This window comes from Sinohyriopsis cumingii, chromosome 12 (genome assembly GCF_028554795.1).
Source record: "Sinohyriopsis cumingii isolate HCF-2022 chromosome 12, ASM2855479v2, whole genome shotgun sequence".
In the NCBI taxonomy this organism is placed as follows: Eukaryota; Metazoa; Mollusca; class Bivalvia; order Unionida; family Unionidae; genus Sinohyriopsis; species Sinohyriopsis cumingii.
The window spans coordinates 45,585,024-45,610,511 of record NC_142972.1 but is presented as its reverse complement, the minus strand read 5'-3'; the positions used below and the strand labels follow the sequence as shown (position 1 = coordinate 45,610,511).

At 33.0% G+C, this 25,488-nt stretch overlaps 1 protein-coding gene and 1 long non-coding RNA gene across 2 annotated transcripts in view; both read right to left on the bottom strand.

The window, feature by feature from the left end:
* Positions 1-5,681: 5,681 nt before the first annotated feature.
* On the bottom strand, positions 5,682-12,532 carry LOC149786372 (uncharacterized). Its single transcript, XR_016424914.1, has 2 exons — positions 6,736-12,532; positions 5,682-6,059 (listed from the first exon to the last, which is right to left on the bottom strand). It is a non-coding gene; the product is annotated as an uncharacterized LOC149786372 (long non-coding RNA).
* A 9,623-nt stretch (positions 12,533-22,155) lies between these two features.
* The window catches only part of LOC149786369 (sacsin-like), an 87,682-nt gene continuing 84,349 nt past the window's right edge, over positions 22,156-25,488 (bottom strand). The window contains exon 9 of the mRNA XM_089975930.1: positions 22,156-24,286. Coding sequence (XP_089832056.1) covers positions 24,002-24,286 — 285 coding nt within the window. The 3' untranslated portion in view covers positions 22,156-24,001. The remainder of the gene's footprint in view (positions 24,287-25,488) is intronic.

Here is a 25,488-nt window from a genome sequence, read left to right as displayed (position 1 = left end):
ATAATGTGAAATTACAAGGCACAGATTCCTTGGTGTGTGGACAGTACTGTGTGTATTTTCTGCATCATCGCAGCCTGGGCTATTCATTAGAACATTTAGTGACTCATTTTGATCCTCGTTCTTCTTCAAGAAACGATGTGAAAGTAGATCGATGGTTTTGTGACCATTATGCTTATCTTTTGTCTCAAGCTAGGAAACGTAGTGTCCATCAATGGCCTAATGACTTCCAACAGTGGAAATCACAATTTCATTCACAACGTTGTCAACCCTGTCCAAAATAATGTGTAAATTGAAAAAAAAATGTTTGTGATTTGAAAAAAAATGTTTGATGTTATATTGTTAGATTATTGTTTAAAATGTTAGAGTTGTTTGTTAGTGTTAAGTGATTTTGAATAAAAATGTTGTGTTTTGAAAAAAAATGATTTTGTCTTTTGTTTGGCTATAAGAATGTTGATTCATGCTCTTTGACTTCTTACTATCCCTCTCATGACACTCATTGAACGTTGCGGCTCAAAAACCGTAGAGGAATGTTTTCCTTCACGTCCGCGCTTTGACTTTAAGAACCGGGGAAGTTTCCAGTCTAACCATCCATTGTCGACTCATCCTCCTACGAAGATGTGCTCCAAACTAGCTAAGCTAAACAAAGCCTACGTGAATTTGCATAGGGTCAGACACAGTCTGATACCGAAGCCAGAAGAGATAGAGAATGTGAGAATGTTAAAAGTCACTGAAGACCTGATAGAAGAGCTCTTCAGAGAAGAAGTGAACAGGGAGAAAGAAGAATGGACAGAGAAGTACAGACTTCAGAGACAGCAGCAACAGCAACAACAACAGCAGCAGCAACCTGAACCTGACAGAGGCTTTGTCGATTGTCGTATCGACACCAAAGAGTTCTTCTTCTCTTTCCGAAGAAGCAGACCTATCGTCAGAAAGTCTATCCTCAGAGGACGTCACATTCTTAGAAACTAAAAGATTGCCATAGCAAACAAAAAAAACAGCCCTTTTCAGGGCTACCCAATACTCTAGAAAAGAAATAACAATCTATTTGCCAATGTGTGTATGTAGAGTAGTGTGAATATAAACACTAACTCTTTTTTTATAGTGTGAGGGTATGTGTTTGTGTATATGATTGTGTGTTTGTAAGTGCTCACGTACGTTTGTGTGGATAGTAGATTAAGATCATGTTTTTGCAGTTTGACGTGTGGGGAGAGTAGATTTGGGGTTTGATTGCTTTGCGTATGTGGATAGTATATTGAAGTGATTAATGAAAATTTTTAAATTAGTAATGGGTAGTATAAAAAAGTTAGTGAGTGTTTCTTTTAGGTCCGCGCGTTGTTTGGTTATGATCTAGGCAAGATCAATTTTGTTTTAGGGGGATGTTTTCCATCACGTCCGCGCTTTCACTATAAATTAAAAATCGTTCGGCAGTCTAGCTACCCATGTTGATTGATCAACACCACCAGAATGAACACCAGACTAGCTAAACTGCTTGAACTTCATGTACACCTGGAATATGCCAGGCGTATAGTGAATGAGCTGGCTGCAGAGGCCATCGTAGAAGAGGGAAGGATGAAAGAGGAGGAGAGAAGAAACAAAGAAGAGGAGGAGAGAAGAAACAAAGAAGAGGAGAGAGGAAATTTCAGAATCCCAGAGACAGAAAATTGGGATTCTGAAGCCACTTATCCCGCCTCAGTTCTCCCCCCAAAAAGAGTGAAAAGAGACTGGGGAAGAAGATGTGTGTGTGGTGCCAGGCCTGGAAGGTGCCATCATTAACCAGGTGTCATGGAGTTCAAAAAAACAAACAGCCCTTTTCAGGGCTATCCCAATCTCTAGAAAAGGTATAGTAATCTATTTGCCAATGTGTGTATGTAGAGTAGTGTGAATATAAACACTGACTCTTTTTTTTCCTAGTGTGAGGATATGTGTTTGTGTTTGTGTGTGTGTGTTTGTAAGCGCTCACGTACGTTTGTGTGAATGGTAGATTATGGGATTTTGTAAGCGCTCACGTACGTTTGTGTGGATAGTAGATTATGGATTTCGTTTTAATGATTTGCGTGTGTAAATAGTGGATTTCGGTTTTGTTTATTGCTGGTTCACGTATGTGGATAGTAGATCATATGAAATGAGAAAAGTAGGGGATGTTTTCCTTCACGTCCGGGCGTTGTTTGATCATGATCTTGGTAAGATCAATTTTGTTTTAGGGGGATGTTTTCCATCACGTCCGCGCTTTCACTATAAGAACCCACAGTATTCGTCGTTCAAACCATTCTACAGAGAATAAAAAAGAAGATGGCTTCAAACCAACTTGATAAAATGAAAACATTGCAAGACGTCATGGACAATTTGGGTATGATGGAGCAAATGTTAGTGAGGCTAAAGGAGGATCACTATTCTTATAGTCCCCATCGAGTGAAGATGGAGATCAACAATTTAAGAATAGTAAAGGACATGATCAGTGCTCTGATGAAAGAAATAAAGGAGGAGAAGGAGGATGAAGAGGAAAGGATAAGGATGAGAGAATGGAACGAAAAAATTGAAAAAGAAGAAGAAAATGAGAAGAGAAAGAAAGAAGAGGAGGAAAAGCCAAAAGAATAGAAAAAGGAGGAAGAAAAGAAAGAAAAGAAGAGAAAAAGTGTAGGACAGAAAATAAGAAGTTGGTGGAGAAATAGAAGAAATTAGAAGAAGAAACCCAAAGGCCCTTTTCAGGGCCACTCATAGGTCTCGAAAAGAGATTGACTTTCAATTGCCTACCCTTTTTTTATTTTTATTTTTTATTTTTTTATTAAAAATATCCCATGTTAAATTTCCCTTGACGCTATACAGTCCCACCCTGTTTAAATTCCCTTGACGCTATACAGTCCCATATTCCCAAAATCTATTTCCCATGTTAATTTCCCTTGACGCTAAACAGTCCCAGGGGTTTTTGTCCATGTTAAATTTACATAGACACTAAACAGTCCCAGGGTGGTTAATGTTAAATTTCCATTGACGCTAAACAGTCCCAGGGGGGTCTGTAATGCTAATTCCCATTGACGCTGAATCGTCCCTATTCACTACTTATATATATATATATATATATATATATATATATATATATATATATATATATATATATGTCGGAAAATGTTTTAATTTATTCGGATTGTATCATTTACCCTGGTATGAAAGTAGATTATACAAATCCAAACAATTTATAATTTAGAAAGCTATATTACCTTTCATGAACAGAGTGAAATGTATGTAAATCTGGATAACATTATTAAGCTCAGTTTGCAATACTCTAACTCAGAAACGTATGGAAGAAATGTTCATGAAAAGATAAGAAAAGTTTTCACAATGTTGTGGTATTGTCAGTGCTTTGAATGAAAGATGGATAATTCTTCAAAATAGTTGCATTTCTCAAAATATCCACATTCTGTCACGAAATGTAGTTTCAAACAAGAATAATAATAATACTCTCTAGTATTATCTGAAACATTTATATCTTGGTTGTCATTATGTCCTCTTTTTTCCCGATTTAAAGGACAACATAATATAAGAACGCAGCATAATTGATAGCCATCCCATGTACGAACTTGGTTAGAAACTTTCCCAAGAAGGATCTTATCTGGTTCCGACGGAAGAGCGCACCTGGTTCTTCCTTTGCAATAACAGATTATATTTACAATGTCCTTGAAACCACATTATCCAGTCTTCGTATCGTATCGATACATGCTTAAATACCAGACGATACTGATATAACCAAATACACAAAAAGCATTAGTTCTGTTTTGCGCCTCGTGTTTTTATTACACATTATATGTCGACACACTTGAAATTATATCACCACCAATACATGCAGTACTATGTACCACGTGATAAGGACAGCACTTGAAATAACTATGTTGATTCTTTTGATTACTCTTGCTATTATGTGTTGTCGCTTGAAATGGAGCACAATATTCAAATTATGCTTCACCGTGAGAAAAAACGTGATCAATTTTACGAAATATATCAGGAGCTGTCGTCTCATTTGTTCTACACATGTCTAGAAAAGTGCATACATTTTATTACAGCTACAGAGCTCATTTATTCATATCGGCTTTATCGCTTCCATTTGTTGTAAGTGTAAATGGTAATGTCATCAGTTTTTGTTAAATAAGTTCTTCATTCATAATGCAGAATATTTGTTTTGGCGCATTTTGGTACGTTTTAGTAATCTCCTAATCTGCAAAGATGTTTTCCGAAAAGTCGGATCTGTTTATCTAATACTTGTAAAGGCGAATTGTTTTCCACAATAACATATATTATCTTGACTTCAGCCTTGGTAAAATGAGAGGACTATTTCTAGCAACTTAACTCAGCGTCAGCTACCCTCTCCTACTAAATTATTTTCAAGGAGCTGCATTTAAATGTGCCTTTTGACATCAGCCTTACCTTGTTGCGATCATCTTATATCTTCTGCGCATACAGTACAGTAGATGTGATTTACAGAAAGTATTGACTTGACAGGCTGTTGCTCCAAACATTTGCTGCTAAATGTTGGCTTGCGTACATCAGATCGCGATAACAATTTGCTTGTTTTCTCTTAATGGGTGAGATCTAATTTTTACGTGGAAATTTACCAGAGATGGTTAGGAAACCATAAAACATTAGTTCAAAAAACTTCCCTGAGTTCCTACTTTCTCCAGTCAACATCGACATCGCTATCAGTATGCTAAAATTATTCACAACAGTTTCTAATAGTGCCTGTCAACGATTGCGCAAAAAACAGCGTATGAACTGGATACTACCTTACACGCTGAAGCCTTGGCTTTTGGATGTTTTACACCCTGTGGCCTGGGTTTTCAGATGTTTTACACACTGAGGCCGTTATCGGGCGTTAGTTGCTGTGTGAATCGGCAACTGACAGTTCATACCACGATAAACTCAGAAAAAAAAAACGTTAAACTCTTACTTAACGTTGGGGTTTATTCTGAGTTTATCGTGGTATAAACCGTCAGTTGCCGACTCACACAGCTTACATATTTCATCATGAGGGTGTAGTCACAAAACTCATCAAGTACTAGTTGCAAGTTGACTTGGGGACACTAAACAACTATAAATTATAATAATTTCGCATCATTAATTTTTTATGAATGATCGTCCTCACAGTCAGCAAATAGGGACCTATTTCTTATAAACTGGACCCACAGAAAAATAGGGCTCCACGCCTGCCCTATGTTACATATTGGTTCACGAGTTGTCTGGGGGACACTAAAACATTAATGTTGTACACATCTGATTTACAAACAGTTTTTTTTTTTTTAAAAAAATGTCTGAACAAGCTTGGTCTCTATCAGAACTTGGCATGTTGTCAACCAATTATCAGCAAGTTTCATTGACAATTATACATCTTGGCTAAATGAAGTGTCCTCACTTCACTGTACATTAGTGTTGGTTTTTTAAAATCAAAATGCCTTAAATGTTCAGCAATATAAGGAGTACATTATCTATATAAAAAAATGTAAATGACTTGAAGTCCTATGTGACTCCCTGTTATGCGTTGGGGTGGGGTGCTCCCAATATTTGTTTGAATTACTGTGGAATTCCCACCCTGGCTCGTTTTTGTAGGAAGTGAAATTAGTGATAGAGAGAGGTAAAGCTCCGAGCCCCCAGTCAGCAATACCGACAATTAAATTATTAAGAACACAAAGGTGAAATCCAAAAGAATAACAATTTAATACAAATTAAACGATATTAATTTCTCAACCAATCTACTTCCTCTCGACCGTGTGACAACCTACTTCATCACGTGATTATAGTGTGAGATGGCTTTCCCCTGTACTTGGTTTCTACTCATCTGTGTTTACTATGCCAATTGCTTTCCTGCTTCCGGCGTTCTCCGATTCTTCATGTCCTCTTCCCCTTTTTGTCTTCTTTTCTCCTCCTCATTTTTCTTTCTCTCTTTCTCCTTCAACGAGGCTTGTTCTCCGCCTACTTCTATTCTCTATTTCTCCTTCAACGAAGCTTGTTCTCCGCCTACTTCTATCTTGTCTCTCTGAGACTCGGGACTTGACTATTCTGTCCCCGAAAGCTTCCTACGAAAAACACAAGGACGTTACCATTTGTGTTAGCCATCTCGCTCACACTAAATCAACAATCAATCAATCATCAGATCAAGGTTATCTACATCTTTGGTCACGCATTCGTGCACATCGAAAAACACACGTTCTTATAGAAACAACGTTGCAATAAGAGCGGTATCCTACTTATCATACAGAAATCACTAAATTGCGTCACATCAATATATATATATATATATATATATATATATATATATATATATATATATATATATATATATATATATTCTTAATCTCATTATTCTCAACAATATCACAATAATATGACGTATTTCTGTACTTTACACTCCCACAAGTGTACACAAATATTAAAATATCCATATTATTTAAATTTACACACTGCAACTATTTCCAAAATTACAACTTAATTCAACAATTGCAAAATCTAGAATATCACATGAATGAATACACTAGTGTACTACGAAGTAACTAAATAGCGTATTACAGTATCAATTCTGACGAGTGAGCAATCTACATAATCATAGCTCATTTCTCAAGTACGCATGTAAATTAAACAATACAAGGGTAATTCTACGTCCTAACGATTCTAGTAAGTAGATATACATACTGCACTTAATTACAATTACAATGCCGTGACATTCTGCAACAATCGAGCAAATAACTCACTGACCTTTACGAAGCTTTCTGTCCTTAGAATGTACTAAGAGTTTTCCCGCCAAATCACGAGTGGCTCCCTCGGAGTGAGTATATTCTGCTTTACCAGTACGACGGCTTACAAATCACTAATTCGTTATCAGTCCGACTGACTGTTAAGTTCTGGTTCGAATTGATGGCCCCACCCTTCCTCAATTCTGATTGGATATCAATTTTACCCCCAGTTGGTCCAGATTAACAGACGAGCGCTCAGGTCATCTGTCAAAGCGGGGAGATTTACAATAACGTTGAGGGTCCTTTGTTCTTAGAACAAAGCTTCTAACATCTATATGCGCGTGTTAACACCTAACGAGGTGGCTTTTGTACAAACAAAAATCGCCATAACAGTGCAGGGTCGACATACTCATTGCACTAACCCATTCTTTGTTCCTGACTTACGTAATCGCGGGCAGGCAAACGTGACAATGACTATACATTATAATATTTTAGCATCATTAATTTATCATGAATGATTGTCCCCGGCATATTCATGATATATAAATTTGTGAACAATTTATCTTCAATCCCCAATCATAACATGTACAGAGGTGCTACAGTCTGCTAAAAATTTTCAAATGGGGGGAGCTGTCCTCACTCCTATATTTGAGGGGGGCACAAGGTGAATGACAGGTGATATATGACAATATTGTTGTTAATTGTATGAATAACTAATTTAAAACAAGCTAATGACTTTGTACAGATTCTTTGACAATATTAATAGTATCCCTACACCTAATTCAGCTTGGTCAGCTGGTAAATATTCTCCATTTTTCTATTCGTTCTACTTCTACAAATCCATTGGAATGTTATAATCATTTACTTGACCCCTATAACATATTTACCGTCTGGCAAGTATTAGCCTATACCTTACAGTAGTGTGAATTATACTTAGAGAATGGAATCAACTCTTACAATAAACTTTTATATAATGGCAGAACCAATGCAATTACAGTAAAAACTGTTATGAGCAACCTCTGCTATGAGCGACCACCTGTCATTTTTGTCCACAATTGTAATGCATGGATTGATTTTATTATATAAATGCTCTGTTATGAGTGACCTCCTTTAGTATCAGTCTGAATAGATATGGGAACTGCTCCTTCAGTCATCCAAACATAATTTTCCACAATTCATGAATGTAATGATGCCATTCCTAGGATGCATTTGTCCATGGATTATATTTTTTGCAATGCCACTCATAAAGATGCTGTTATCAAAGAGTAGTCTGAAAAAGTGTAGAATCGATTGAGATCATGGAAAAAACAATAATGGACATTGATTTAATAAACCTTAATTTAAAATAACATACAAACAAAAAAGCCACACATTAGATATAACAAAATCATGGAAACTACAGGTAAACTGCACAACCTTCCCCCACTCTGGTTTCCAAAATTTGAGTGACTTTATTGTTTTTGAAAGAAACCTGCAATCTCACAGAATGGCAGCATCTTCAAACATACGCATATTTTCTCTGTAAATCTTGTTACGATTTTATCTTGGCTAAAATTCTCCAATTTACATTAATGTATTATTTATTGTTAGAATATATTTTTCAATACATGAATAGTATATCCCCAATGATTCTGAAAGCAGCAAAAATTAGATTTTATTGTGCAGTTTTGTACACCATTGCAGACAAGAGATGTTTGCTTTTATTAATAATATGCAGTTTATTAATGCCTTTATAATTTATTTGTACAACTAAGAATATAGTCAAAAGTAATTATAGATGTTCAATCTTTTACATGCAAAAAAATTACTGGAAATAGATGTCCAATGTTATGCATGCAATGACAACAAAATTATCTGTAATTATAGATGTTGTGTGTTTTGCATGCAATAACAACAAATGTACTGACAATATGATTGGAAACTTTATTTATACTAAGAATGCAGCAGAAAATTAGTGAATAGGTGAATAACACATTGTTCAAATATAAACTGTGAATCAAAAACTGCACCTACTGCAGACAATACAAGTTTGCAAATTCACTTGATGACCTTTGTAGGATCATGCATGGGGTGTGTTACAGCCATTTAATAGTACAGTAAAACACCAATTATCTGGACTCATTGGATGACAAAATTTGCATCTGAGATGACCGAATTTAGGTACAAAAAAACAGAACTGACTGGAAATATTTTGGATTAAATGTGCCTGATGATAATCATACATTGGACTGTATCTGTAATTAAAGAAATATTAGCATGTTGCAGACATTTGACATGTTTAAAAGCAGACAAAGTAGAAACAATCAACTTAAGTATAAAAGAAATTTGAATAAGGTAAACTTGCTGACATGGATTCTACTCACACCTGCTCTGTAGGTGATTAAACTGTTTTCACTCATTATCTGACATAGGCCAGGGCTAAAGAATGCCTTTGATCTATCCACTATCTCTTTAATCATGCAATGATTGGATTTGGATTTCCGTAGATTAGGTAGTCACTTTGGCATTTGCTTCGGCACAGTTGGATGCAAGAAAAATGCTCTGTCCTTACAACTCTCTCAAATAGTAACATTTACTTTGACTGCAGTCCTAATAACATGTATAATCTGAGATGTATTAAATTGTGTTTGTTTCTGATTTCTGTAATTCCATTACACATGACTGGCAAATTAGTCGGATTTATAGATTCATGTACACTAAGAAGTAAAACTTTCAAGGGGCTTGGTTGTCAGGTTCTGAGTGAATAATCCAGATAATCTGGATAATTGATGCTTTACTGTACTCCTATAACATCAGTTTTAATCTTTTTCTCTGGCAACTAGTTATAATTTTGTGTGTATATATATATATATATATATATATATATATATATATATATATATATATATATATGGAGGCAAATGATCTTAAACCTTATTGTGCCACATACCATAATTAATGACAGGAATGGCTGATAATTTTTAAGTTAAAATTTATATTTGATTTCATTTCAGATATTGGATTGATCTATTAATATATCTACGTTTGTACTATATAATATATCTGTTAGTATGTATACTAAAATAATATGGTATCACAAATAAGTCAAGTACTATTTCATCAACAATTGAACTTGCTCTGGCAGATACCTCCATACATTGGGCACCTGTCCATAAAGGAAAGCTGATACTTGTCCCTTATACTCCATGTTTAATTTTTGTAATCTACACACAGAGGACACCTTTCATACAGGTTTTTTGTGATCCTCTGACTGTCCTTTACAGGTTTCACTGTAGAACTGGTCTCTGTACAGTGCAGAAGATATTATAGTCAACCTCCGTTAATATGTACGACTTGTTCTCAGGGAAACAGCTTTTAATTCTCTGAGTCAGTGTCAACCATTTATGTAAATAAAAGTACTTATCAACTGTTTTTCTAAATTATGAAAAGAGATTTATCTGGACCTGGACAAATCTATTTTATATCACATATATACCAGGATATATTATATGTGAGTACAGGTACATTTAAATTGAGATTGAGTATAAAAGAATATCCTGAACTACACAAAAAATGTCTAAATTACAATGAGCAAATTACAATTATCTATATAAAAAATCATTCAAATTAAGGTCATGCAATTTTTTTTATGTATTCCACATTACATACAAGTAGATCTGAGATAATGAATTTTTTTACATAGGTGTCCAGAGGAATTTTTAAGGGGGAAGAGCAAAACCAGAATCAAAGTGAGGAAAGGCTTGCAGCTATATATACACTGCACAGTGGAATTTTTTAAAAAAGGTGGTGGTCTCACTGCAGATGCCCATGCTCATTTATGTCTTAGTTATTCATGATCTAAACAATTAAAATCCAACACCTAACACCTCACATTTATTTAACATTAATTTATATTATAAACTCTTTCAGCGTACACATTTCCACTAAATGAGGTTTATTCTAAATATTAAGAGCTCATTTGCAGGATGTCATGATTTTACTCTCTACTAACAATAACTTAATTTAATAGAGTTACATTTACATTCTTTTATAAATAAAAAGATAACATACTTTATAATTTACAGAGATTTTTCTTTATATAAATTCTCAGAATATGTGAAATAACTGGATTATTTATGGGTGTACAAAGAATTGCTGAAGAACTCAAATGCACATGTAAAGGAATATAATAAACAAAATTCATATAAAAATTGAATATCCCAATCATCCCCTGCTTATGTAAAGACTCCTACTGAAAGTAGCCTAAGGTCTGGCATGCTACATTTATACACTACTTATGCTACAATCTGTATCCATGGTAACATAAAACATTCTGAAGTAAGGAAAATTCTAAGCATAAAAGACACGTCTACACAACTTGATAGATGTGTACAAAGTTTGGCTGAAATACTTTGAATGGTTTGCAAGTTATATTTAAGAAACTGAAAATTGTTGCAGACAGAGACAATCAAGGTGACAATTATATTCCTCTGTATTGCATATTAGGTGGATAACAAGAACTAAAATCCATGGAGTCATCTACATAACTTGTCTGCCAATATTGTCTGTTGAGACAGAATTATTTGTCAAAGATTTCATTTTAGGAAGTTTGCGTGTACAAAATATACAGGGAAGTGATAAGAATCATGAGTTATGCATCAGAAATAAAAGTGTGGATGGAAGAAGAACAGATAAAGAAGTTAAAAATGTTTAAACTGAAGAATTGTGATATCTTTACATATAATGTGTGCATTAAATGTCATAGAAATATCTTAAATGGTTTTTAGGAGTTTTGCCTCAGAAATAAAAGTATGGCAGGATGGAGAGTAAACAGATAATAAAACTACAATTGTTGAAACTGAAAACTTATTAACAACAAAAGGCAATCTGAACCTTTAATACCTGTACTGGACCATTAATAGCTGTATTGCACCATTAATAGCTGTATTGGACCATTAATATCTGTATTGGACCATTAATATCTGTATTGGACCATTAATATCTGCAATGGACCATTAATAGCTGTATTGGACCATTAATAGCTGTATTGGACCATTAAAATCTGTAATGGACCATTAATAGCTGTATTGGACCATTAATATCTGTACTGGACCATTAATAGCTGTATTGGACCATTAATATCTGTATTGGACCATTAATAGCTGTATTGGACCATTAATAGCTGTATTGGACCATTAATATCTGTATTGGACCATTAATAGCTGTATTGGACCATTAATAGCTGTATTGGACCATTAATAGCTGTATTGGACCATTAATATCTGCAATGGACCATTAATAGATGTATTGGACCATTAATATCTGTATTGGACCATTAATATCTGCAATGGACCATTAATATCTGCAATGGACCATTAATAGCTGTATTGGACCATTAATATCTGCAATGGACCATTAATAGCTGTATTGGACCATTAATAGCTGTATTGGACCATTAATATCTGCAATGGACCATTAATAGCTGTATTGGACCATTAATATCTGTATTGGACCATTAATAGCTGTATTGGACCATTAATAGCTGTATTGGACCATTATTAGCTGTATTTGACCATTAATATCTGCAATGGACCATTAATAGATGTATTGGACCATTAATACCTGTATTGGACCATTAATATCTGCAATGGACCATTAATAGCTGTATTGGACCATTAATATCTGCAATGGACCATTAATAGCTGTATTGGACCATTAATAGCTGTATTGGACCATTAATAGCTGTATTGGACCATTAATATCTCTATTGGACCATTAATATCTGCAATGGACCATTAATAGATGTATTGGACCATTAATATCTGTATTGGACCATTAATATCTGCAATGGACCATTAATATCTGCAATGGACCATTAATAGCTGTATTGGACCATTAATAGCTGTATTGGACCATTAATATCTGCAATGGACCATTAATAGCTGTATTGGACCATTAATATCTGTATTGGACCATTAATATCTGCAATGGACCATTAATAGCTGTATTGGACCATTAATATCTGCAATGGACCATTAATAGCTGTATTGGACCATTAATAGCTGTATTGGACCATTAATATCTGTATTGGACCATTAATACCTGTATTGCACCATTAATACCTGTATTGGACCATTAATAGCTGTATTGGACCATTAATAGCTGTATTGGACCATTAATATCTGCAATGGACCATTAATATCTGCAATGGACCTTTAATAGCTGCAATGGACCATTACTACCTGTACTGGACCATTAATATCTGTATTGGACCATTAATATCTGTATTGGACCATTAATATCTGCAATGGACCATTAATAGCTGTATTGGACCATTAATATCTGTATTGGACCATTAATATCTGCAATGGACCATTAATAGCTGTATTGGACCATTAATATCTGTATTGGACCATTAATGTCTGCAATGGACCATTAATAGCTGTATTGGACCATTAATATCTGTATTGGACCATTAATATCTGCAATGGACCATTAATATCTGCAATGGACCATTAACACCTGTCCCAATATTCCTAGAGATATTTTAAATTATTTTGGATTTATAGTAAGGAGATGTAGGTGAGATTAATGGATGGATGAACAAACAGATACATTTAAAAATATTGAACCTGGAAAACTGCAAACAGCAAAGACACATCTGGTCTATGGTGTGTAGAAAATTGTACAGATCTCTAGACTGGTTTGGAGTGATGCATCAGAAAAAGGTGTGTTTGACAGAATAATGGATGAGCAGACAAGTGGATGAAATTTTTTTTTATAAAAAAGCTGAAACTCAAGAATGATGAATAGCAAAAGGCACACCAAGACCACCAGTCTAATGTGTGTATCAAATTTCATTGAGATATCTGTAATATTTTTAGATCAAAACATGAAACATTTAAACCAAAGTAAATTCAATAGCGCATGGCACATACCGACCATTAAGCCAGAAATGTGCTCCAAATTTCAGAGAGATAAATGGTTTTGAGACTTATGCTTTGGACATTAAAGAGTAGTTAAAGGATGGATGGATGGGTGGACAGAAAATGGTTGAAAACAAAAATAATATTGAAACTTAATAAATATTATGAACGACCAAAGAACTTAATCACATGGTTTTGAAAACCAATTACATTAATTAACTTCTTGGTGAGCTCATCAAATTTACGATACAATTAAATATTGATAAGTTGTTTTTCTTGTAGATAAAAAAATGTGAAAGTTTTAATCTTGAAGAAAATAAAACATAGTGTCTTTATTACCTATCTGATGAATATTTGAAGATATAACTTCAGTCATTTATATATGTCATTAATTCAGACATGTATTCAGATCATTGATATATATATATATATATATATATATATATATATATATATATATATATATATCAGAAAACTATAAGTCAAGTAAGATTTAGGGGCAAAGCATTAAAAATGGGAACAAACAAAACCCACATAAATCGTTCAAACTGGGGACAAACAAACCAACATAAATCATTCAAACTGGGGACAAACAAAACCCACATAAAGAGTTCAAACTGGGGACAAACAAAATACACATAATCTATTATGCCAGTAAAATTTGGTATGTTATCTGAACCATGTCAATATATAGTCTCTCTTAAGTTGGCATCCTATGGCAACCAGCAAATAATGCTTTCAACTCTTGAGCAACACAACAATTAAAAATGGATACAAAACCCATTTTCATATGCACTAAGAAAGATACAGTTACAACATAAATAAAACGGACAGACAAGTATAATAACCAGAATATGATATATTCAACAGTTATTGAGTACAACCTACATGGAGTATAACTGTATATAGGATTGTTAAAAAATATACCAGATCACTTGACCTAGTTATGGTTGAAAAAATATACAAAAGATTGGTCAAAGCTTATGAAAAGTGTTCATTTGTCCAATACTTTATATATATACAGACACTGTCCAATACATTATATGTTTCAGACATGTACAGACACTGTCCAATACTTTATATATGTATAGACATGTACAGACACTGTCCAATACTTTATACATGTACAGACACTGTCTAATACTTCATATATGTATAGACATGTACAGACACTGTCCAATACTTTATACATGTACAGACACTGTCTAATACTTTATATATGTACAGACATGTACAGACACTGTCCAATACTTTATACATGTACAGACACTGTCTAATACTTTATATATGTACAGACATGTACAGACACTGTCCAATACTTTATACATGTACAGACACTGTCCAATACTTTATATATGTATAGACATGTACAGACACTGTCCAATACTTCATACATGTACAGACACTGTCCAATACTTTATACATGTACAGACACTGTCTAATACTTTATATATGTATAGACATGTACAGACACTGTCCAATACTTTATACATGTACAGACACTGTCTAATACTTTATATATGTACAGACATGTACAGACACTGTCCAATACTTTATACAAATCCAATACATAAAGATGATCAAGGAAATATATACTGTACTCAAATCATAAATCTCTGGGACATGTATAGAGTCTTGCCTCATTAATCTGTTTTACACTAACCTTTTATAAAATACTGGGTGGACCAGACTAATGAATTAAGAGGTTACATTTTTGCCTGACAATCAATAATATTCCTCCTACCCTTGTGCCCTTGTTTTAGGACAATTGCTCTATTAACCAGATTAGACCACACACACAATATATATATATACATGTACTTGGAAATTGGATGCAAAGTGAAATGAGTGATCCAGCACTAAACTGCAGTGTTATAAAACTGTATATATTAGTTTTCTTGTGTAACTGCTTTTGAATTAAAAGACAGATATGAGCACAGATTATCAATATTTATAACCTTTCTGATGAATAAATTTGACTATTTTATACATGTCTTTGTTACCTACCTGATGAATAATAGTAAAATATAGACTTGACCATTTTATACATGTCTTTATTACATGTACCTACCTGAAGAATAATAGTAGAATACAGACTTGACTATTTCATGTCTCTTTAAGGAAGACGTATATTCAAATAATTTTTATCTACCATATCTAATGGCAGCTAAAAGGGTCAGAGATAAATTGTGAAATTTGTGTGTGCCTGTTTTAGATTTTTAGCATAGCTTAGCAATTTTAATCACATCACTACCATGTCTGCTGTTGGCAATTTATTGTGATGTCTGGCAGTGGGGCATCATGCAACAGACATGTAACATCATGTCCCACTCAGTCACATTATCCTGACACCAGGTCAACCAGTCCTAACACTTAACACTTTTTTCCAAAAAATGAACACATGATCTCTTTAGCTGGCATTCTACGCCTACAGTGGCATTTGTTGTTCTCAGCATCGAAGTACCAAAACAATTAAAGATTGGATAAAACAATATGAAGATTGATCTGCTCAGAGACAAACAGTCTCAACATCAACAAAAATGGACAGCCAAGTGCAATCAAAAGAATACATGTATGCTTAAGAGATTTTAGGTACAACAGAGACTTGTTCACTTCACTAAACAAAATAATCTTCAGAGATTATAAGATCACATGATATGGTTAAGGCTGATAAAATACACAAGATCACCTGACATGGTTAAGGCTGATAAAATACACAAGATCACCTGACATGGTTATGGCTGATAAAATATACAAGATCACCTGACATGGTTAAGGCTGATAAAATACACAAGATCACCTGACATGGTTAAGGCTGATAAAATATGCAAGATCAATTGGCATGTTTATAAGGTTGAAAAATTATACAAGATCACCTGACATGGTTAAGGCTGATAAAATATACAAGATCACCTGACATGGTTAAGGCTGATAAAATATACCAGATCACATGGCATGGCTATGGTTGAGAAGACGTATGAAATGACTGGTCAGATGACATGTAAATTGGTCAACTATTAATACAAACTTAAAAGATAAATATTATCAAGTCACAATGTGCAAAATCTATGGACCTGTAGTTGTGCATGCCTTCTTAATCTGGCTTATACTGAAACTGAAAATTCTGGATGGAACAGAGTGTTGGATTAAAAAGATTGGATTTGAATATATCATCAATAAACTCCGATACCCTCTCGTGCCTTATATTACGACAACTTTTCGATTAACCAATATAAACACACACACCCACCAGTAAAAAATGGGAACATGGAAACTGAATAATAAACATCAATATATCATTACAACTTTGCAAGCGTTTCCATGAGAACCAACTTAAGTGCTGATTATACCTTAATCTCCAGTTTGAGGAAGGCTTTGTTGTATTGTTACAGTTAATTAAAAGTAGACCTGCTTTATATTCTTATGTCAATTACAACATTTGTACTTGATAAAGAGGTTGAGCCAAAAACGTTTAAAGGCATCACATAAAAAGGCAGGCAAATCCCACCAATGTAAGGGCTAGTGATCATGGTACATTTAGAGCATCAGCTTAACTTATTTCAATTGATCAATGGGACAATGCTAGATATTTATTATTGTGAAAGTAATATAATTAATGTATTTAACATTAATCAGCAGTTTATCTTTCAATTCCAAATTGTGATCAAGGATGACATGAAGTGAAAGGAGTACTCAGTGCATGAAAAGTTTGTTTCAGGTATGTTACATCATGGAGAAGCACATTGCAAAGTTTGTAGTCAACTTGAAATTCTTGAATTAGCACTCAGGGGGTTGCTCAAGGATGACCACTATTTTCATTATTATATCCTATAAAATCAACAATAGAATTTAAAAAAAAGTTTCATCATTGATAGTTGTTGTTTCACAAATTAAACATACATACCTTTTTATAAAATTAAATCTAGTTTCATTGTGAAATAACAATTCCACTCAAATATATCCATGTTCACATAAAAAAATGGTATTATGGAGTTACACATGGGATGTTGGTTAAAACCTCTTAAAGTAATATTTTTTATTAACTTTCAGAGGTTAGTTATCTTGAAAAAATACAAGTAGATAGTTTAAATAGACAAGCACACAACTTAATTAGAAAAAAACAATTATCAACAGTTATTTCAAACACAATTTTAAAAGAAGTATTAAATCATCAAACAGTTCCCACATCTCCTTGCCTTCTCATTGTTGATGCTCAACTGAAATGGCATACCCTTAATTTTTTAACAGTGTCTAGGCAACTTGCATCCTGTCTTATAATGCAGTCTGCTTTTGGACCCTGTAGTGTATGTGTTAACAAGGGAAGGGAAAGTAAGTATATATATCTCTATATATATATATATATATATATATATATATATATATATATATATATATATATATATATATGTATATATATTCTGTGTATGGGCCATAAATCAATCAGATTTAAAAAAATAAAAACAAAAGCAAATTTAAGTATCTTACAGGTGAGGTAATCAATAACATACGAATGTTGTGCATTACCTATTATATTAATAGCTGACAAAACAAATCACAGTTAAAGTATGTAGGGGTTACAGTGGGCTGAGATATGGCTCGTACTTTTGGGGTTACAGTGGGCTGAGATATGGCTCATACTTTTGGGGTTACAGTGGGCTGAGATATGGCTCATACTTTAATGGTTACAGTGGGCTGAGATATGGCTCATACTTTTGGGGTTACAGTGGGCTGAGATATGGCTCATACTTTAATGGTTACAGTGGGCTGAGATATGGCTCATACTTTAGGGGTTACAGTGGGCTGAGATATGGCTCGTACTTTAGGGGTTACAGTGGGCTGAGATATGGCTCATACTTTTGGGGTTACAGTGGGCTGAGATATGGCTCATACTTTAAGGGTTACAGTGGGCTGAGATATGGCTCATACTTTAAGGGTTACAGTGGGCTGAGATATGGCTCATACTTTTGGGGTTACAGCTCATAATTAACATACAGCCCACAAAGAGAAATAAATCAAATTATCATATCTGAGAGAGCACTAGACATATTGACATGACACTCTGCCATGATTCAAACACTAGTTTCACTCCAAGATTCAAACATTGTAGTTTCACTCCAAGATTCAAACATTGTAGTTTCACTAGGGTCATACGCTAATCACCTTCTCATATATCATATTTAAGATACATGCAAGATTTCACAAGAGTCTTGTAGTTAAAATGATAAACAGTAAAGAGTGTCATACAAAGACACAATGATCAATACAAACAAACAATAATCAATAAAAACACAATGATCACACACAATGATCAATACAAACACACAATAACCAAAGACTTTCAAATTCCTGTGAATCACCAACAAGAAATTAAGCAGATCAACAAGCAACAATATGGAGGTCACATTATATCCCAAGGAATCTTCACACAAATCCTACTACATTGTGAGACTTTATCTGAACTCCTAAAATAGGTATAAAATAAAAAATACCTGAAATCTCTTACAATGAGAAAACTATTTTAAAAAAAGAAAAAGAATTTCAGCAAGAAAGTAAATTTGAACACTTTCATTCATTAAAAGTTATGCTAAGTCTTCAAAATATTGAATACATTTTTAACAAGTATTCAATACTGTACATCAGTTTGGACACATGTATCTAGTTTTGGACTCTGTACATGCATATCCAGTTTTGTACATTACCTTTTTTGGATTGGAGAAATGCATATCCAGCTAATCTAAACATTTTGATATTTTTGTTAAGTGATATGCACACTGACTAAATTAGCAAAAGAACCCTCTCCAGAGCCCGATACAAAAAGAATAAAAAATGATGAACAAACATCTTTTCATACACAATAAGAAAAAACATGGAATTTTTTATGTATAAAACTGTCAGCATATTCAGCTGTGATTAAAATATTACTCTTTAAGAGAGATCAAATATCCATCCTATGTTGCTCATTTTAAGTCAAATTCATAAAGACATACAACCTAAATAATTAATAGTCATAACGTCAAGATTATTTCCCCTGCACACTCATTGGTTATCAACATGAAAAGAGTCACTTGGCAATCGTATTCTAACCAGAATGTTATGCATTTACAAAGAGTGGTTGATAATCCTCTGTACATAAAATGTAATATGTGGTGTGCCATCTTTCTTTCTTTAACTAAGTGCTTTTCCTAAGATATGAACAAATATGAAAAATATATAACAATTCCAATTTTTCTATCTTCATTGAATGATACAGTTCTTAAATTTATCAAACTATAATTTATGTACACATCTGCTAAGAATGTTTACAACTGTAATTTTATGTAAACATTTGATAAGAATGTCTAAAAATATTTTATGTACATATTTGATAAGACTGACTAAAACTGCAACGTCATGTCCACATTTATTTAAAATGTCTAAAACTAATTTTATGTACATGTTTGCTATGAATGTCTAAAACTGCAATTGTATGTACATATTTGATACGAATGTCTAAAACTGTAATTTTATGTTCATATTTGATAAAAATGTCTAAAACTGTACTTTTATGTTCATATTTGATAAGAATGTCTAAAACTGTAATTTTAAGTACACATTGTATCTGATAAGAATGTCTAAAACTGTAATTTATGTACATATTTGATAAAAATGTCTAAAACTGTACTTTTATGTTCATATTTGATAAGAATGTCTAAAACTGTACTTTTATGTTCATATTTGATAAGAATGTCTAAAACTGTAATTTATGTACATGTTTGATAAGAATGTCTAAAACTGTAATTTTATGTTCATATTTGATAAAAATGTCTAAAACTGCAATGTTATGTACGTATTTGATAATAATGTCTAAAACTGTAATTTTATGCACACATTATATTTGATCAGAATGTCTAAAACTGTAATTTTAAGTACACATTGTATTTGATAAGAATGTCTAACACTGCAATGTCATGTACATGTTTGCTAAGAATGTCTAACACTGCAATGTCATGTACATATTTGATAAAAATGTCTAAAACTAATTTTATGTACACATTGTATTTGATAATAATGTCTAAAACTGTAATTTTATGCACACATTATATTTGATAAGAATGTCTAAAACTGCAATTTTAAGTACACACTGTATTTGATAAGAATGTCTAACACTGCAATGTCATGTACATGTTTGCTAAGAATGTCTAACACTGCAATTTTATGTACATATTTGATAAGAATGTCTAAAACTAATTTTATGTACACATTGTATTTGATAAGAATGTGTAAAACTGTAATTTTAAGTACACATTGTATTTGATAAGAATGTCTAACACTGCAATGTCATGTACATGTTTGCTAAGAATGTCTAAAACTGCAATGTTATGTACATATTTGATAATAATGTCTAAAACTGTAAGTTTATGCACACGTTATATTTGATAAGAATGTCTTAAACTGTAATTTTAAGTACACATTGTATTTGATAAGAATGTCTTAAACTGTAATTTTATGCACACATTGTATTTGATAAGAATGTCTAAAACTGTAATTTTAAGTACACATTGTATTTGATAATGATGTCCAAAACTGCAATGTCATGTACATATTTGATAAGAATGTCTAAAACTGTAATTTTGTGTACATGTTTGCTAAGAATGTCTAAAACTGTAATTTTATGTACACATTGTATTTGATAAGAATGTCTAACACTGCAATGTTATGTACATGTTTGCTAAGAATGTCTAAAACTATAATTTTATGTACATGTTTGCTAAGAATGTCTAAAACTAATTTTATGTACATATTTGATAAGAATGTCTAAAACTGTAATTTTATGCACACATTGTATTTGATAAGAATGTCTAAAACTGTAATTTTATGTACACATTGTATTTGATAAGAATGTCTAACACTGCAATGTTATGTACATGTTTGCTAAGAATGTCTAACACTGCAATGTCATGTACATATTTGATAAGAATGTCTAAAACTATAATTTTATGTACATGTTTGCTAAGAATGTCTAAAACTAATTTTATGTACATGTTTGCTAAGAATGTCTAACACTGCAATGTCATGTACATGTTTGCTAAGAATGTCTAAAACTATAATTTTATGTACATGTTTGCTAAGAATGTCTAAAACTAATTTTATGTACATATTTGATAAGAATGTCTAAAACTGTAATTTTAAGTACACATTGTATTTGATAAGAATGTCTAAAACTGTAATTTTAAGTAAACATTGTATTTGATAAGAATGTCTAAAACTGTAATTTTAAGTAAACATTGTATTTGATAAGAATGTCTAAAACTGTAATTTTATGTACACAATGTATTTGAGAAGAATGTCTAAAACTGTAATTTATGTACATATTTCATAAGAATGTCTAAAACTATAATTTTAAGTAAATATTGTATTTGATAAGAATGTCTAAAACTGTAATTTTAAGTAAACACTGTATTTGATAAGAATGTCTAAAACTGTAATTTTATTTACATATTTGATAAGAATATCTAAAACTGTAATTTTATGTAAATATTTGATAAGAATGTCTAAAACTGTAATTTTATGTACATATTTGATAAGAATTTCTAAAACTATAATTTTATGTAAATATTTGATAAGAATGTCTAAAATTGTAATTTTATGTACACATTTGATAAATAAAAACTGAAAACAATTTAAAGTCTCATAAAAGGGTCATGTATAAGTCATCACAGCTATTGCACCAGCATGTCACGAACATATGCAAGGCTGCATATCTTGAGCTGAGACGCATCAACTCAGTTCGCAAATATCTTTCAGCTGATGCCACTAAAACACTTGTGTGTTCATTAGTACTTTCAAGACTGGACTATTGTAACTCAATTCTGTCTGGTTCATCTCAATATCTACTCCAGAAACTTCAAAAAGTTCAATACACAGCTGCTCGTATCATACTTAGAGTACCACGATCAGAGCACACCTCCCCGCTGCTCTGTACCCTACACTGGCTATCCATTCAATCCAGAATCAAACACAAAATTTGTTCTCTGTGCTACATTTCACTGTCGGACTCTAGTCCAACATACCTATCTGACCTCACCCATGTGTACACACCAGCAAGATACTTACACTCCTCTTCTGACAATCGTATATTCATTATTCCAAGTATGAAAACAAAGTCATATGCACAGCATTCTTTTGCATACCAGGGCCCAGCAATGTGGAATGAATTGCCCAATGAACTTAGACACAAAGACACAGTGATGACATTCAAGAGGGCTCTCAAAACTCATTTATTTCGACAGCATGAACAAACTTAAAGACTTAATAATGTTTCCTACCTGAAATATTCTCAGCATGTTTTTTATTTTTTATATATTTTTTTAAAATTTGTTTTCTAATTTCATGTTGTTTGTTTTTGAAATAATATTATTATGTTTCTTATCTTATAGGTGTTGTCTAAAGTTGTAAAGCACTTAGAGCTTCTAAAGATTAGGCGCTATACAAAGTCCTCATTATTATTATTATTATTATCTACTTTTATAAAATACAAACAAAACTGAAGATACCTCCTACCCTTTGAAAAGAATTCTAATCCAAACTCACCAAATTCATTTTAAATAAATAACTCTTTCAGATTTTCTCTATAAACATATCAGAGCAGATACGCATACTGGAACACTACTGACCCTTGGATATCAAACATTTTCATGCACTCTGCAGTGCCGGATTACCAAATAGGCAGAGTAGGCACCTGCCTATTGGCCTCATGCCTTTTATGGGCCCCGCAACAATAATTATTTAATAATTTTTGTTTAATATCATAAAATGTTAATTTGTTTAATAACATTAATAATTGTTAATACTTGTTTTGTGTAATAAAATTGGTTTATTAAAATTGTTGGTTGGTAAAATTAAAAACGTATTAGGAGATAATTTGCAAGGGGGGCCCCAAGATTTTGATGCCTAAGGGCCTCCACAGGGTTTAATCAGGCACTGGCACTCTCTCAGTAAAGAATATCCAGATTTTTCCTTTAATGATATGAAAGCAAAATTAGAAACATTCAATTAATCTTACTTAGTTTACTATAAGAAAACATACAGCAAGTAATTTGGAAACAATTTATCTTTTATATGAATGTCATTGATATATGCTGAACATACAATAGTTCTACAATTGCTCTACAACATATGTAAAATATATTTACACTCTCTGTCTTGACACCTTTTCTTCCTAAATATTTGTAATCTTGAGTCCTTAATCATAATACATGTAATGACATTTATGGTTATACTGTACTGTATCAAGCAATCAAATGGAAAGTATAATCTCTCCTGTGTCTATTTACACATATTTCTCTTTCTATATAGCATATTATCCTCATGCTTCCAGTAGTAGCATGTTATACCGAGTTACAATTATCTCAGTATCTGATCTACCAAGTTCAAAATCTGTCTAGTCAAGTCGCATGCTTTTGTTGAGTGCTCACTTGAAAAGAAATCTGCAGGAATGGATGGGATGCAAAATCGGTCTGGATATCTCATACGTGTATGTTCCCCGATCAGGTACTGAAGCTGTCCTGCTAATTCGATGAGGTTAGTATTGCTTAATCCACTGGAAATTGAGACAAGGTCATGACTGTGTTGCATAACATTGTTTCCATCAATGGCAAATCTTGCTGCTTTCAGTGACTTCTCTGCAGCCTGAAATCACAAGGTTTTGTTTTAAAAGTTTATAATATTCTAAATATCAGTTCCTGAGATAGTACAATCCAATGTTCTAGTCTGCCTGAGTTTAGTACAGTCTAATATTCTAAGTCTGCCTGAGTTTAGTACAGTCTAGTCTTCAAAGTCTGCCTGAGATTAGTACAGTCTAATGTTCTAATTAAAGTCTGAGATTACTACCATCCAATGTTTGTAGTCTGATTGAGTTTAGTACAGCCCAATGTTCTAACCCAATGTTCTAAGTCTGAGATTAGTAGAGTCTAATGTTCTGAGATTGTGTCCCATATTTTGGCAGAGCAGGGTAACTTAAGGAGCAGACTGTAGACTTGTTTAAGGTCATGATAGTACATGTACCAGTATTTACTATGCTGTACAAGTTAGATCGCCTAATCACTTTCAACTCTTGTGTTGATGTATAATAGCCAAAACATGGCAATTAGGTAATGGTCTGAAATTTCAAAAGGATGTGCTATAAATATATTTTAAGGCATTAAAATACATGTAACACCAGGAACTAAAACATGCTGAATTGCATATATGGGTATATATGCCATGCTATCATTTTGAAAGTCAATAATAATTGTTGTTGCATTGAGCTCAATGCCATTTTGCAGCACATGGAAGGCAATACATGACGAGCAATATATCTGATGGGGAAAGAACCTGGGAAATCCCCTGAGAAGAACCAATGACCCAAGACTAAGCCCATATGGACTGAGTTGAGATGTCAGTGATCTGTAAAGACGAGGGCCTTAAACCACTCAGCCAACAAGGGCCCTTCAAAAATAATAATAATAATAATTATTATTATTATTATAATAACAACACTGAATTCAGCTGTGTGACAAAAAGAACAATAATGGCAACAGAAATTGCAGGAGCAGAATGATTTGTCAATACATGATGACATATACAAATGTACCTAGTATCACAGCCATCCATCTAAACATGCAAAACCAGTGTCATACAGTGCATTTAGCTGAGACAAAAATGGCAATAACTCTAAAAACATATTGTGGGATGAAAGTAACTGGTTGAAATGTAGTACATCTTTAAATGCTGACCATAACAAATCACCAAATTTCAAACCAATCCATTGAAAACTGACACTGGTTGCATTCACAAGATCCATCACAGACTGTATTTAGATGAAAGTCAAAAAGGATAATAATTGTCACAAC